Genomic DNA, 16462 nt, shown 5'->3' on the forward strand with positions numbered 1-16462 from the left:
ACGGTGAGGAACTACAACACAAACGATCCCTATGAACAATGTTTATTTGTCTAGTACAGGGGTCTCAAACTCGCGGCCCGAGGGCCATTTGCGGCCCACGTCACCTCTACTTGCGGCCCGCAAGAAATATTTTTTTTTAAAAATTATTACACGAAAAATGATTTAATACAAGGGCAGAGTGTTACAGGCATGGCCCTTTAAGACTGTAGCCTCATGGGCGGTGTAGTCCGTGCTGCAGGGAGAACGTGTGGGACCGCCCCTCCCGCTGTGTGAGCGAGGGAGGGAGAAAAAAGTTAAGTAGAAAAGTACGAGCTGTCTCGGAGCAGAAACGGGAGCTGGAAGCATGTAAATATAATAATAACCACTGCAGCCAAACAGAGTGCCTGACATATGCTGACAAGCCCAGTTGTAAGTAAGCTATTAAGACTCGACTGTACACCGTGTTCGTGTTTTCCTCTGAAACAATAAGTTCCGTTGGAGCAGCCTTTCAACGCCTCTCTCTGTCTCTCGCTAGCAAAGTTGACCCAGATAACAAAGTAAAGCTAGTTTTCAGCTACGAGCCGACACGAACCCGACGTATTCGCCAGAGGTCCCTTTAGTATGGTTCGGAGCCGCGGACCTGGCCGAGGTAAGCATGTTGAGGGGTTGGCTGTGTTAGTTCAGTGACAGATTTATTTGGAAAGAAAACAATTTTCACTTGCAGTCGAAAACTAATGTGCACACTTATGCCTGCATTTTTATTTTGTTATATACAAACAAAATTGTAGCAAAAGTGCTTCCACGTGTTTGGCCAGAAAGAGCTGTTTATTTGGTAGTTCAGTGAAACTACTGTACTATACTGCTGAGTGACTGTCTTCTGCTCGTCAGATACATTTCATTGCCATGTTGACCCTGTGCTAACTTGCATATGACAAATGAAACTGAAAGGCTTCAGATAGTTAAGAGTGAGAAAAATATTGCATTCATGTTTGCAGTTTTGTCTTGCTACACAATATTTGGAATTAAATAAAACAAACAAAACACTACATTTTAGGAAATATTAGACGGTGTTTTCGTGTTTGTACTACTTGGACACTAAAGTGGTCCTCCAATGAGATGACGGTGCCAGAAGTGGCCCGAGGCTCATTTGAGTTTGAGACCCCCGGTCTAGTATTAATAAAATGTATTTTAGCATATTTCATAATATCCTCCTAAACTTGGGGGGGGATAAGTAAACCTGGTGAATCACTAAACTCTCAGCTTCATTAGAATGGATCATTATGGGTAAATGTAATATAGAGGTCTCCATTTACTCCATAACACAATGATTTATTTGGTACATGTATACAAATCTATAATTATAATCTAAAACTAAACTGAGCGACTTTCAGTGACTTGTTCTAAAAAAAATCAACCTACCGTCATTTTACAGTCATTGGAAATATGAGTCTTGGTTTTCCTGCAGAACATTTCAGGCTGAGCAGCCAATCCCAGTCAGAGAGAAGTGGATGTGACAGAAACACAGCAGAGAGAAGGACAGAAGGTCAGAGCTCTCAATTCAAGGAGCAAACACACAAAACAAGACGGGAAGAAATTTCAGAGGTTGGAAATACAAAAAGCAAATGAAGGACAAGCTGGTAAAAGGTGGATGATGAAATGGATAAAATAAAATGAAATAAAATGCAGTTGGTGGTCCGAAATGATGAGAAACTGTGACTGCAGTTTTTAATCTAACAATTGCTTGTGATGCTGTGTGTATTAATAATAGCAAATTATATAGGAACAATTTGCAGGAAAATGGAAAGTTCCTCACTCAGACTTTTTAAAACTCTTCTAGTTTTAAAAAGTTTGAAACATCAAGAACCCTGAACAGTTTTTATTCTCCTGCTGCAGGTTTGGAGGATGTTGTTTTATTCTTGTCACACAGTGGTGACAATTATTGTATAGATTATATTAATGGACCAACAGGTTTGATTACAGGAGCAGAGTGGTGTGTTTAAATGAGTCCAGAGGCAGGGATGCAAATTTAAAGAACCAGCTGGCTTTAGTGAACCGAACCACAGATTTGACAACCACAGGTTTATGCTACTACACACAATTATGAAAAAAAAAATTACAAAAACATTTTAATACATAAAACTACCAGCATAAAGACTTGGCCAAGTGTAAAAACTCCAAAACGCGTACAAAACACAACAGAAGTGCTCCAGGATGCTAGGGGGCAGTGTTGAGCATTTGTTACCTAGTGGCTACACAAGCCAGCAAGTACCAACGACCGGATTTGGTGTGTGGTAGTAACAGGTAAATGAACTTTTTTTTTTTTTAATTATTTGAATATATATGAGTGCTTGTGTATAAATACACAAACAATACACACATGCTTTCAGTTGTGTAATTTAAGTGATCTAGTAGCTCTGCTCTCTAAAAAGAGCCGGAAATCCCATCACTATTTGCTACTGGCTAAAATCTTCTGGTTCGTCGTGGTGTAAGTTGGAGCTATCATCATGTAAGGGCTCTTCTTTACCAGCTTTTCTCTTTACCCGTAAACCCTCTCTGTACACTGATAATCAGGTGGTTCTTAACACACTCAAGATCTGGTTTCAGTTTAGACGTCACTTTAATTTTGTAATGCCGTCTTCCTCGGGTCCTCTAAGCGACAACCATTTGTTTCCCGCTTCACTCTTGGACTCGACATTCTCAGTGTGGTGTGACAAGGGTATAAAACAGTTCAAACATTTATTTGTGGATGGTGTTTTCGATAGTTTTCCCAACTTGTCTTCTCGTTACGATCTCCCTATCACCCATTTGTTTCGCTATTTTCAAATTTGAAATTTTGTTGCCAAGTGTTTCTTTACCTCCAGAACAGCAGTGGGAAACTACGCTATCATTTATTCCTCGTCACAGAGGAACCATTTCAAAACTCTATGATACTATCCTGTCTTTTAGTAACCACTCAAGTGTCCATGGGAAGGAGAACTAGGAATTCAAATACAGGAGGAGTCTTGGAGACAGGCTATAGTGAGGGTACGATCTTCCACCTCCTGTGCTCGTCTTGGACTTATTCCATTTAAGGTCTTACACAGGGCGCATTTCTCTAAGTCTAGACTTTCTGACTTGTATTTGGAAGTGGAAAACAAATGTGATAAATGCCACGGCTCTCCTTGTCACCTTAGCCACATGTTTTTCTGTCCTGAGCTGGAAGCTTTCTGGACTGGATATGTTCCTATTATATCAGCTGTTCTTGGAGTAACTCTTCATCCCTGTCCTCTGATTGCTATGTTCAGGATTCCTGATCGCTCAGGAATCCTCAGCTTTTCTAAGTATGTTTACTCAGGAAAATGAAGAAAGGTTCATTGTATTTCAGTAAGTGCAAGTTCTGTTTTGTTTTCTTTTTCTAATAAAAAAATTTCAAAAAGAGCTTCTTCACTGTTCAGCTGAGATAAGGTTCACACTTCTGCTGCACGATGACAAAGTTAAACACTCGTTAACACAAGTTTGGCAAATTATTTTTGCAACTATTGACCTAAAAATGCAACCAAGGAGTTTTTTTTATAACCATTTAAATGATTTACAGAACAATCAGCTGTTCTGCATCAAATACGATGCCACACAAATGAGTTTCTAAGAGACGGAGGAGCCCATCATAGCCTGACACCTGCAGAGGATCAATGTTATACCCCGTATGTCCAACCGAGTGATTTATGACCCCAATAAAATGATTGATGACATAGGAAGTAATAAAGCAAGTAATAAAACAGCAGTCACAAAAATATAATATTAATAATATTGTGATATTAATAAAGTTATATTTCATAACTCGTTAATTTTCAATAATTCCAAAAACTATGTGATCATGCAAAAGAACAACAAAATTTTTATCCAACTTTTGTTTTTTTATCCAAACAAAGTTTACTTTTGATGGCCACAAAAATGCCGTCTGTTTATGACGCGCCTGTGTGTTTGTGTGAAAATGTGTTAAACCACGGTGACGTCCTAGTTAAACTCGTGCTTTTGTAACAGTGAGTATGGCGAGAGACAGAGGCTGCATGCCCCAATGGAAAACTTTATTACATTTTATTTGCATTTGTTTAATCCGAACAGAATCAAAATCACAAACTCTCATGATCTCAAACCCCCGAGCACAAGCTGACAGCGTCTCCCACCTAACCCCAAGCCTTAGCCAAGTTAACAGGGTTCTCCTGAAATCCCCCGTGTTCGTCCAAGCTCACAGCACTGACCCCGTACCACAGCTTTCTAGGGTCTCCCCTCTACCCCCAAAACCTTATGCATGTTAACAGGGACCTCCCCTGAAAAACCCTTAGGCATCTTCACAGGATCCCTCTTCTCACATCCAGCGCTCGGGGTAAAATGACTCAGTCAGCTGGTTCAGGTGCAGCCGAGGGGAGGAGTCAGAGAAATCACCTGCCATCTCAGAGTCTGTTACTATGGTGACTGACTTGAGTTGAAGTTGGAGGACATTTCAATAAGATCTTTGATGGATAAATGGCCACGTGGTTTACATCACAGAACAAACTCTGATCTCTCTGCTTTCATCTCACTGATATCTGGAGAGAGAAACATCCTGATGACAGAAGGTGAACAAATTAGTTCCTCAACCTAGAAAAACATCGCTGCACCATTAACACTGTTGTCAAGTTAAACATCAGTGTGGTTGTTACTGAGGACCGAAACAGCCAACTTCTGATCCAACAAACAACTTTACAGATCCAGTTTCTCACAGGCAGATTCCGTCCTGACCTCCATTCCTACAAAGACCTTAAATAATAGTTATGTGATCGAACTATCGCAGGTGCTGAGCACTATTAATCTTCTCAAAAATAACAAATCAGCAGGAATGGACGGTCTAACTGAAGAGTTTTCTAAGGTTTTTGCTGCTGAGCTGGGCCTATTTTTGAGCAAAGTCTTGATGAGGGAAGTCTTCCCCCCACTATGACTCAGGGACCGCCCACTCTCATTCCCAAACCCAATAAAGACAGTTTACTTCCAGATAATTGGCGCCTATTTGCCTGCTCAATAAGGATTATAAGACTTTAGCTCTAATTTCAGCAAAGAGGCTCAAAACGGATTTCCCTCATAATGAACACAATCAGGTTTTATGGCTAACAGACAAATAACCCACAGTATCAGGTCAGTGCTGGACGTTTTAGACTGCTGTCAACTTTTTGATGACAGTGGATTCATGTTATTTGTAGATCTTTATAAACACCAGTTCATTTTACAGTCCTTACATAAACTTGGCTTTTGTTCATCCACAGAGACTCTACAGAAACAGCTCAGTGACACTAACGGTGTCAGACAAGGATGGCCTGCTTCTCTGTACCTCTTTTTACCATTCGTCCAACTCTTAGCAGACCACATCAGATCTCATATGTGTCTCACTGCTGGACAGAAATCTGATCATCACTCAGCTGCCTGATGGTCCTGTTTTACTGATGAATGAATGACTTACATCTGAATATTAACGACCGTGAACTTATGGAAGGAATGTTCCAGTACAGCTATTTGTAATATACAAGTTAAATGATGTTGAATAATAATTACGAAGGATCAGCAAAGAAGGACATCCTTAAATCTGGAACCTATCCTCAGAGAGATCTCTCCTTAAGAGGAAGAGTTCTGCTCACCAAAGCAGAGGCAATCTCACCATGAACAATAGCAGCTCTGTGTCTGCATGTGGAGAAAAAACTGTAATGATGCTCTTTACCTTCCTGTGGAGAAATAAGACTCGTTATGTAGGGAAACCTGTTCTCACGAGTGTATATGCTAAAGGTGATCTAAACTGTACACATTTAACACATTTAAGATTTAAATATAACACATTAATTCAAACAGTACATTCAATGTGTTCATCACAAAACCGAAAAGCAATGAAAACTGTAGGAGCCTGCATGAGGTTCGAGCTCGCGCTGTAGTCTCTTATCGCCCCCTAGTGGTTAAACAATCCTGCTGTACTTCTACTGCACTTTGTAGATGATTAATTTAATTTTACTTATTTATCCTTAATGTTTCTTTTTCTCTCTTCTTCTCCACTAAAACAATTACAACATTCATGAGTCTCACTAAATATGGTAAAACTTGTGAACAAGATGTAAAAAAAAAGACTCAGACTTGAAGTTAACTCTGGAAGAGAGGAAAAGAAGAGAAAGTCAAAATCAGAGGACACCGGGCCACCCTCCAAAATAAAAGTATATCTCAGCAGGTTGAAATCAAGAAATAATAAGAACCAGTAAATAAAACTGAAAGATAAAAATGGAAAATAAAATAGAAGACTAAATAAAAATAAAATATATACAAAATGAACAAAAGTGGCGAAAATTCACACTCGAACAAGTAAATAAAAATAAACAGACTAAAAATGAAAAGATATCTTAATTAGATATGACTAATTAAGTCAAAAATATGCAAAAGTAAATTAATTGAATAAGAAAAATAGAAAACATAAAATTAGAACAGTAAAAAAACCCCAATTAAAATAAAAAATGGCAAATGAAATAGAACTAAAACATGAAATGAATAAAATAAAGATCCACAGTAGAGACCACAGTGGAATATAAATAAAGGAGCGTTCAGAAAGAAGCGGGATTTTCTGCGCAGCCGTACAGCGTTGCGCTCTGTGACGTGTAGTAGCGTGAGTGCGCCACAGGGTGGAGCTGTTCCCACACGGTGTGAGCGTGTCTGATGGACTTCCGGTGTTCGTGTGAAGCCGTGAGCTCAGGTTTCCTTTCAGAATAAAAGCACACACAAAGAGAGAAAACTGGGGTGCAGGACCACAGGTGTGACCCGCCCCTCCTCCCTCCACAGGTATAACGAGATAAACTGATGACAAGCGCAGTGACGTCAGACTGAAGCACGCTGACGTGTTTATGAAAGTTTCAGGCATAAAAACGTCACAGCGCGTGCGCCACTGCGGCTCCGTTGCTTTGATCCTTCAAACCTGTAAGTAAAATCAGAGAGTGCGCAGGCGCAGCGAGAGGATTCCCTGCTGCTCACCACGTGAGGTCGTTTCAGGAGAAAACCTGCGTTAAACTCATTACAAACAGGACGGCGAGTATTTACAAATTTTAAATAAATAAAATCAGTCTTTCAAACAGCAGCTCAGGATCTTCATTGATTATGAACACAAACATTCAGATCACAAAAGAATCGATTTAAATAAAAAAACAATAAAAAAAATCATCCTGAAGAAATTCTATCCTCACTCTTGCCTTCCTTTAGGGGGCGCCACAGTCCTGCTGCTCGGTGCAGATTAGCATCAGCTGGTTCAGTCCCACCTGATGGCCTCAGAAAGGTGCTTCATCACCAGCGTGTGACACAGAAACATCTCGTGATGGTGAAACCGTGAGCTCTCTCCAGACCTTCAAACTTTATTTAAAACATGCTGAAGCTTCCAGTGAGACTGTCGGGCCACAGTTCATCATCATTTCATTGTAAACCATCAGGTGCTCCTCACAATAGAATAGAATAGAATAGAATGCCTTTATTGTCACTATACAGCTGTACAATGAGATACAGAGCATCTCCTACTCAGTGAAAACATGCTGGGGGGGGGCACAGTTCTGCAGGACTACATGGATAGTATTAACAGAGGGAAAAGATATATATATGTAAAATGTACAAATATACAGGCCAGTTTAAAAAAAAAAAGTGTGTGTGTGGGGAGGGGCTGTGTTATCGGTGCATGTGTGAGTTCAGGGTGGTTGTGGCTTTGGGGAAGAAACTGTTTTTGAGTCTGTGGGTCTTTGTGCTGATGCACCTACTCCTGAGGACACCAAGGAACCGGAAGGTGTGGACCCTCTCCACACACTCCCCCTTGATGTAAAGGGGGGCCAAGTCGGTGCTGTGCCTCCTGAAGTCAACAATGAGCTCTTTGGTTTTCTTAGTGTTCAGTGTCAGGTTGTTTTCTGAACACCAGGCTGCCAGCTTCAGGACTTCCTCTCTGTAGTCTGCCTCGTCTCCCTTTGAGATGAGTCCGACTACCGTGGTGTCATCAGCAAACTTGATGATGAGAGTGTTGTTGTGGGTCGAGCTGCAGTCGTGGGTGTAGAGAGAATACAAGAGGGGGCTCAGCACACAGCTCTGTGGGGAGCCGGTGCTCAGTATGCGGGTGGAGGAGAGATGAGGGCCGAGTCTTACAGTCTGGGGCCGGTTTGTAAGAAAGTCCTTTATCCAGGCACATGTGAGAGGAGGGAGGCCAAGAGTGACCAGTTTGGTGATGAGGATGTCCGGGATGATTGAAGGCTGAGCTGTAGTCCACGAAGAGCATTCGGACGTAGCTCTGCCGCTGCTCTAGGTGACTCAGCACAGTGTGGAGGGCTGTGGCGATGGCGTCTTCTGTGGATCTGTTTGCGCGGTATGCAAACTGGCGGGGGTCGAATTCTGGGGGGAGGTAATCCTTGATGTGCTGAAGGACTAGTCTCTCAAAGCATTTCATGATTACCGGTGTGAGGGCCACAGGGCGGTAATCATTCAGGCTGGAGATGGGAGACGTCTTTGGCACTGGGATGATTGTGGCTGATTTTAGACAGGATGGGATGGCTGCCTGATCCAGTGAGAGGTTGAAGATTCTGGTGAAGATGACGGTAAGCTGGTGGCCACACGCTTTTAGCACCTTCTCCGTCTGGACCGGCCGCCTTCCTGGGGTTCACTGCTAGAAGCACACGTCTGACATCGTGCTCTGTTACAGTGAGTGGAGCGGTGCAGGAACCAGGTGAGGGTGAGGATGGGAGCAGGGCTGAAGCAGATGAGTGTTGCTGTTGTGATGTTTCAAAGCGGGCGAAGAAGCTGTTTATTTCCTCTGCCAGCTGCACACTCAGATTTTCTGCTTTCACAGCCTCTGTGGTTGATGATGTCTTGCATTCCCTGCCACACCTCCTGTGTGTTGTTGCTGGACAGCTGGGACTCGATGTTTCTTTTGAGGTCTGTCTTGGCTTTTTTAATCCCCCTTTTCAGGTCAGCTCGAGCAGCCCTGTACAGAGCTCTGTCACCTGACCTGAAGGCGGCATCGCGGGCTTTGAGGAGTGAGCGGACCTCGCTGGTCATCCAGGGTTTTTGGTTTGGGAAAACCTGAATGCTTTTGTCCACAGTCACGTTTGCAGTACAGAACTTGATGTAGTCCAGTACTGATCCTGTGAAAGTTTCTAGGTCCTGGTGTTCAAATATGTCCCAGTCTGTCTCTGTGAAGCAGTCCTGTAGTTTGGAGAGAGCTTTTTCAGGCCAGGTCGTAACCGTCTTTGTGGTGGGCACTGCGCATGAGGGGGGTGTAGGCTGGGGAGAGCAGGAAGGAGAGGTGGTCGGACTGACCGAGGTGGGGGAGGGGTATGGCTCCTCATATGGAAAAGAAATAGTAAAAACATATGATTTACTCATGAAAGTGGCCACTTTCTCATTACTTTCATATATTGTTTTAGTAAGTATCTAAAACATACAAGTTTCATTATATAATTCTTCAAGGGATCTTATATGTGTTTTCACTCTTGTATGCTTTTCATACAAGTTTCATACAAGACAGATACAAACTTTATAAGATTTATATATATCTTTTCCATATGGCTCTATATGCATGCTTGATGTTGGAGTAAACATGGTCTAGAGCGTTTTCTCCTCTGGTGGGACATTTGACACCAAACCTCCCTGTTGGTGTTTTTGGGGTGATACACTGTTTGTCAGTGTACGGCACCGTGAAGCTTCGTGTAAGCGAAGGAAGCTCGAGACGTTAAATCTGCTGCCGTCTGCCGGGATGATGAAGAAACGAGATGATGACCAAACACAGCCGTGAAACTCTCAGCTGCTTTCAGAGACACAAAATAAAGCTGCTGGGATGGCCCAGCCAATCAGCTCACCTGAATCCACCTGACACAAAGAATGAAGGTCAGAGTTCATAGACGGGCCCACACAAATAAACACAAAATGATTTGTAAATGTAAATTATAATTGTAATAAATAGGTAAATTAACAGGGCTCATGTCACGTGTTGTGATTTGATTACGATGTCTGTATTTGATTTTTAAGGCATTTTAATTTGTCCATTATTGGCAGTTTGTGTCCTCCATACATTTTCCCTCCTCGGGGCGGTCTCCATCTTGTTCTGTCTGAACTCTTTGTCTAACGTCACCAACAGACCGAATCAAAGAGTAAATACGATGGTCTGTTATTGGCAGATTTCCTGAAAAGAGGCGGGAGCAGAGTTTGTAGTGAGTGCTGATTGGCCGACGGGTCCGTCGGTCTGTGCTCGTGCGTGTGGCGTCTGTGGGTCAGGTTGATGGAGCGCTGTGGAGGAGAAACACGGTGAAGGTGCTGCCAGCAGCGGAAACTTTTCTGTGTGCCTCCGCTTCGCGTTTTTCCTTCGTCCCGCCTTTTTCGGCTCTTTTTCACTCACTTTACTTTCTTTCTTCAAACTTCACGGCGGTTTCTCCACTTTACGGTCCCAGTGGTGTCTCCCTGGCAACACGATCAACTGTCCTGCGAAGTTAGGGTCTGTGTTTTTACCTTCAGCGGAAAAAAACTGCTCGTTCACGCGCTGAGCTAACAGAACCGAGCCGGGACCGACGGGAGCGCGCGCAGAGGCTCTCCCAGTACTTTTTTCGTTCCGTTTCCGTTCGTGTGGCTCGGACCGGCTCTTCGTCGCGAGACAATAGTGAGGAAAAGAAAGAGAGAGGGAGCTCGCGCGGGGAGGGTCGATGCCTCGCGGCGCTTTGTTCTGCCCGCTGTGGAGACCTCCCGCGTGCCCGCCGCGGATACCTGCCGATCGATCGGAGTATTGATGACCGAGCAGAGCCATGGACGTCACCCTCTCCGAGCTGCTAGGCGCGTTCATGGAGTCCCCCCTGGTGGTGTGGGTGAGTGCACGCGCGCACACACACAGCTGTGAGTTTTGGTGCCCACGCGCTGCACACGTCAGGTGTATCACACATACACATACACACACATTGATTTTGGGGAGTGAGCGGTTGGCGGAGCTTCTGGTTCGTGATTGTGGGACTTTCCAGGTGTTACACAGAAAAGTTCACGCACTGTTTTCCAGAGCACATTTTAATCAGAAAGAGTTTGAAGGACTTCCGGTCAGTCTGAGCTTCAGGGGTGGTTTGAGTTCCTGAAGGAGCTGCAGAGACCAGGAGAAGCTTCCGGATGTTTCACCTGAGCTCACCTCATCACACCTTTAACAGAAACACACAGAGCACAAGCCAAGCACTCAGCATCTCTGAGAATCCGCACAGACGGAGCAGATGTGCGCGTGGACCAGAACCAGGACCAGGATTGAAACCAGGAACAGAGCCAGGATAGTGATCAGGGTTGAGACCAGGAACAGGACCCAGAGCTGGACCTGGACCAGGGGTTCTTGCAGGGTTCAGGTGGATCGATGTACAGCTGCAGTTCGTGGATGTGAAGAAGCCCGCTGGCTGGCCTGGTGTCGGCCCATCAGCCAGTTTTCCCTGCATGAGCAGCGGATTCAGACTCTGCAGGAACCCTTGGATGTGTCGGTGAAAGTGTCCCTGTGTCACTTTCTCACTGTGTCACTTCCTGATCAGAGTTTCTGTCCAGCACAGACGGGCACAATGGTTGGCTGAGCCGGCGGGTCAACAGGAAATGAGGTCACAGGGAAGCAGGAACAGTCCGGTGGACCCAGACTGACTGTCGGAAATCTGCGGGGTGTCGTTAACACTAAAGCGTTTGCTCCTGCTATCCCAGAACATTCTTAAAGCAGAGGCAAATTTAAGTTGGACTACTTAATGTAGTCCCAAAAAAAACCCGGTTCATGGTGATTTTATCGCCGTGGTGATGATGTTCCTCTGATGGCTCCAGATGTTTGGACTGGAATCATCTCTGAAGCTTTTTGGAGGCAGGTCAGAGGCTGGGACGGCCAGCGGAGCTGTCAGCCGCTACTATCTGTGGCGCTTCCTGTTGAGCTGTCGGCTCAGCCAACCATTGTCCCGTGGGCGGAAACTCTGATCAGGAGGTGACACGGTGGGACTGTGGTTTGGCTTCCAGCAGAGCCTCAGTGAGAGCGTGTAGGGCGTTCCTCGCCATTACTCGAGTGAGTAATGCTTAAAAAAATATGGAATCCACTCATTCACGCCGGCTTGTCTCTGTGAGTCTGCACGCTGTCATTTAGACCCTGAGCCGCCTCTGCAGCTGAGGTCTGTGACATTAGAGCCACTGTTTAATGTGTCACAGCACCGTGACCTTTGACCCTGCTCAGCCTGGCTGCAGGCATAAGAATGTCTCAAACTGGAGAAGAAGAGAACAAACTGCTGTTTAGTACCAACGTGATCATAAGAGACTCCAGGAGAACAAAGCGCACGTCACCTGCTCGGGACGCCCGAATCACCAGGCATCTCCTCGGGCCCAGGCGGAGAGCTCGGCTCTGTAGATATGACCTAAACCCCGCCAGCCTCCACTTCCTGCTCACTGAGTCACATGGTCACATCCAATAACGAGTCTAATTATGACATTTGTGTTTTTCATTCTCCGTGTCCGAGCTGTTCTCCTCATTAAAAGTGAAACGATTTCCTCACAGTCAGAGGCTTTTATGACCATGGAGCTGGTTTCAGAGGCCCCTCCCCCCACACACATACCCCACATCTCCGCCACAGAAAGGTGGAGATTCACAGAGGAGCAGAGATGCCAAACTGCCGTCCTTCAGCCCGGTGTTTAGATTACAGCTGAGGATGATGATGATGATGTAAAGATGACAGGCAGCCTGAGAGCAGCGGCAGCACTGCCTGCCCAGGTGGTTCAAACATGGAAAATGGGAAATATTTTATTTTTTATTCCTTGTTACTTGACTTGTTTTGGTGCTGGTGGAACGGCTCCTTTAAATGAGCCAGAAAAGCATAAAAGGGAGCAAAGTTTGAGCTCTTAAACTCAGACAGGTGTTGAGTTTATTTCAAACTCACCTCTGTGTTTCTCATAGTTTGGTTTTTAAATGTGAGATCTTTTAAAGCTGCAGACAGTTGATGTTCTGATTCTGTCCTCAGGTGCGGACGCTGGGCCCGCTGGGGTCAGGTGACGGCGCCGGCTCAGACGAGCGACTCAGCATGTTCATGGAGCTGGTGGACGGCGTCTTCCTGCACAAGATCATGACACACATGTAGGTGGCAGCGAGCGCGTTCATTTGCATGAGTCAGTCAAAACTGCCGAGTGTTTCTGGTGGTTTTTGCCTGTGCGTGCGTGTGTGTGTGTTTGCATGCGTGTGTCTGTGCGTGTGTGTGAGTACATAAGGGGGTAAGAGAGGTAATCCTGTGTTTCCTGTGTGTGTCTGTGCGAGTGTATTTGTGCAACCACATCCTGAGTTTCAGGTTCAGACTTCACAGCCAGATGTGCTGCTCGCCGCTGAAGCGCTTCACAGAGTTGTCGTCGTCTGCAGCCTCAGAGCACAGATCAGGTTAACTAGACTGAGGTCCAGGAATTAGACCGAGCCGTGTGTGATGGGCAGAGGCTTGTAGGCTGTGGACATTCAGGAGGAAGAGTAGAAGCATCGATCAGAGAGCAGGTGCAGCGCCTCAGCACGCCTCAGTGACTTGTACTGTCACTGCAGCCGTCACCAGCCGAGGCGCTCATGCAGGCTGATCCACTCGTTAGAAAACCCTGACAGGCTGAAGTCGTGGTTAAAGTTCGCTTATTGACAGCAGCTGCAGGAGCTGATTGCAGCCGTGACTGGAAGGAGAGACAGCACGGCTGCACACACTCTTTCAGACGAGCCCAGCTCACTTCTGACAGCATGTCCAGAGGTGGTGCAGCTGGGTGGTGTTATGTAATGATGGCAGAAAATCGACTTTTCAGTATCTGCCTTTCAAACCTCGAACATTTAGAGTCTTGTTTCCCCACAGAGCTGCAGGGAGGAGTGTGTTTGTGGGGCTGGTTACTGGGTTTACTGGTTTGTGTTTCTGGGATTTATTGAAATTAAAAAGAAAACAGCAGCAGACTCATCCTTCATGTGCTGATAATCCTCTGTGTGGGACGCCCCGCTGACCCGATCACACCACATGTTCATGTTAGTTATTGTTGTCGGTTATTGTCCTCAGGAACGACGATAATCGCACTATTGTTCTCCACGGCGAGGGTCGGCTGGGCCGAGGGGGGGCGGTCGGGGCTTCATGGGAAACTGGGTTACAGAGGAGCAGTGAGGAGTATGAAAGGAGACGTTAGAGAGTCGGAGGAGCCGTCGGCTGTTAAATCACTGAGTTCTCCACAGAAACCTGCAGCTAGTTTAACGAGGTCTGCGGAGCCGGCTGAGAGTCGAAGTGGAGATGGTTTAATGTCGTGGAAAAAATGAGCTCACGGTTCAGAGCGAGCTGCTGAGAGACGCCGGAGTCAGTGAGGTCGGAGCTTCAGTTATGAAAGAAGCTCGTTCCCCTCTTCGTTTATACCCCGAACGTGTCAGCGTGGATCGGCGCTGCTCGCTTCCAGCTCCTCGTTTTTATTCTCTGACTCTGTCAGAGCAGCTTTGCATGACTCACCGCTCAGAATAATCCTCCTTTATCTGATAGTGGCCCTCACAGCCTCTCACCACATCCTCTGTCGGAATCAAGCTCTTTTAGCCCCTCCCTCTTTAACAACATGTTCTTCTGATTAGCTGCCAGCAGGTGGGTGGGGCAGTTAGGCCCTCCTTGTGACATCATCCAGATCTAAGAGTGTAAAAGCTGTGATAAACAGCATGTTTGGAGCATTCTGCAGAGAGCCACCTCCTCATGTGACAGTTGGTCGGAGAAGTGTTTGTCCCCCCTCTGCTGCACTCTGATTGGACGGCTGAGTGAGATGTGACCTTAAACTTCTTTTAAGGTGTCTGCCACCTGACAGAGAGAGAGACAGTGGGTGGGACAGAGACCCCTGCAGAAAGCTCCGTCTGAGTGACTGAAACACGACATTTAAATCAGCGTTTAATCAGTTACACCTGATTCTCTGTGAGGGTTTAATGAATAATCACATGTGAAGTCCTCGCTGCGCTGTGAGACCGGCCATCTTCACGCGTCACACTGACACGATGACAGCGACAGGAGGTCAGACGGATGGACAGCGGGACACGCCCCCTATTCACATGCTAATCAGGCTCCGTGCAGGGAAATGCCTGCGCCATGGTTACCCGAAACTTGTGTGTGTGTGTGAGATGATCTTTGTCCCAAACAGCCACAAACGTCAGCCTCAGCGCTCCTCTGGTGTGTTTATTTGTCTCCATAGCGACCCGAGCCCCACCAATCAGAGGCTGAACAAGAACGTGAACAATGATGTGTCGCTGCGCCTTCACAACCTGACAGTCCTCACCAGACATATCAGGACGTACTACCAGGTACACACACACACACACACACACACACACACACACACACACACACACACACACACACACAGTCCCAGCAGGAAGTGATGCAGGAAGTGCGTTTAGAGTGTTGACCTTTCAGCACTGCTTCATCGGTGTGCATGCTGTGGGAGACTGACAGGTGAGGTTTACCTGTGTCAGAGCAGCAGTGGCTGAACGAGTACACGGTGTGTGTGTGTGTGTGTGTGTGTGTGTGTGTGTGTGTGTGTGTGTGTGTGTGTGTAAGTACAGCCCTGCGTGCATGTTTGTGTGTTTTCTATAAATCAGAGATAAGCAGCTCAGATGGAGCTGATTTGGCTGAACAGCTTCACATCCTGCACGCATTCTTGCACACACACACACTCACACGCACACACACTTCCTGTGTGTCGTCTGGATTATGTGATTGTATTTTTTCTGAGAGCTGTTAACATTGTTGAAACTGAAGTTTATTTTTGATAGGGATGGGTATCGTTTAGGTTTTATCCGATACCGGTGCCAAATCGGTACTTTTGAAACGGTGCCGGTGCTCAAACCGGTGCTTAAAGAATGGAGAACACAAAATTGGTCCAAAAACCTCTCACGTTCAGCTGGTTTTTTGTAAAAAGATAACAATGTTAGCCTTTTCTGCAGCTGTGGGGCATATATGGTATCACTCTTGGCTGGAAGCAGTGCTTAAACAATGGAAAAAACACAAACTTTGTCCTAAACCTCTCATGTTTAACTGTTTTCCACTTTTTCTTTGGTCATTTTAGCCTTTTTGGCCAGGGTGAAGTTAGTATCTGCCATCAAACAAGAAGACAGCCGCATGTAGCTATGATGATGTTTGCTAGTTCACCTTACATGCATTAATGTAATAACGTGGTTAGCCTACTCAACTTAAATTGCACCCGAACAACATTAAGCTACTCGCGCAGAGAAGAACGGCTGCTGCTGCCATCATCATCCGTCATCACTACATCACTACACTGGCAGGGCTAGGAGCCAGGACTCTCCTCTTCGTGTTTTTGGGGGATGTTGCTAACTCCGGGTCCGATAAGAGGCAACCCACCCGCAGTAGATGCGCTCGGTGTGAGGTCTCGCAGCAAGCTATCAAATACGGCGCATTTCTCGGCTTTTTAAAAAAATGCTATGCGTCGCCAGGTGTTTCATTGGATTTGAGGAGTTACC

General features: G+C 45.6%; 1 protein-coding gene and 1 long non-coding RNA gene across 3 annotated transcripts in view; both read left to right on the forward strand.

Annotated features, from left to right (window-relative positions):
• Positions 1–286: 286 nt before the first annotated feature.
• Positions 287–3236, forward strand: LOC147306537 (uncharacterized). Its single transcript, XR_015126458.1, has 3 exons — positions 287–408; positions 515–628; positions 1445–3236. It is a non-coding gene; the product is annotated as an uncharacterized LOC147306537 (long non-coding RNA).
• A 6873-nt stretch (positions 3237–10109) lies between these two features.
• ccdc88c (coiled-coil and HOOK domain protein 88C) overlaps positions 10110–16462 on the forward strand; it is a 58605-nt gene continuing 52252 nt past the window's right edge. For both annotated transcript variants that reach the window (XM_086275850.1, XM_086275851.1), the window contains exons 1-3: positions 10110–10835; positions 12975–13087; positions 15175–15283. In XM_086275850.1, the coding sequence (XP_086131976.1) occupies positions 10776–10835; positions 12975–13087; positions 15175–15283 (282 nt within the window). In that variant the 5' untranslated portion in view covers positions 10110–10775. The remainder of the gene's footprint in view (positions 10836–12974; positions 13088–15174; positions 15284–16462) is intronic.

This window comes from Aulonocara sp. 'chitande type north' Nkhata Bay, linkage group LG19 (assembly GCF_057382095.1).
Source record: "Aulonocara sp. 'chitande type north' Nkhata Bay isolate Kocher_YH1m ecotype deep benthic linkage group LG19, A_spYH_male_GT1.1, whole genome shotgun sequence".
Lineage (NCBI taxonomy): Eukaryota > Metazoa > Chordata > Actinopteri > Cichliformes > Cichlidae > Aulonocara > Aulonocara sp. 'chitande type north' Nkhata Bay.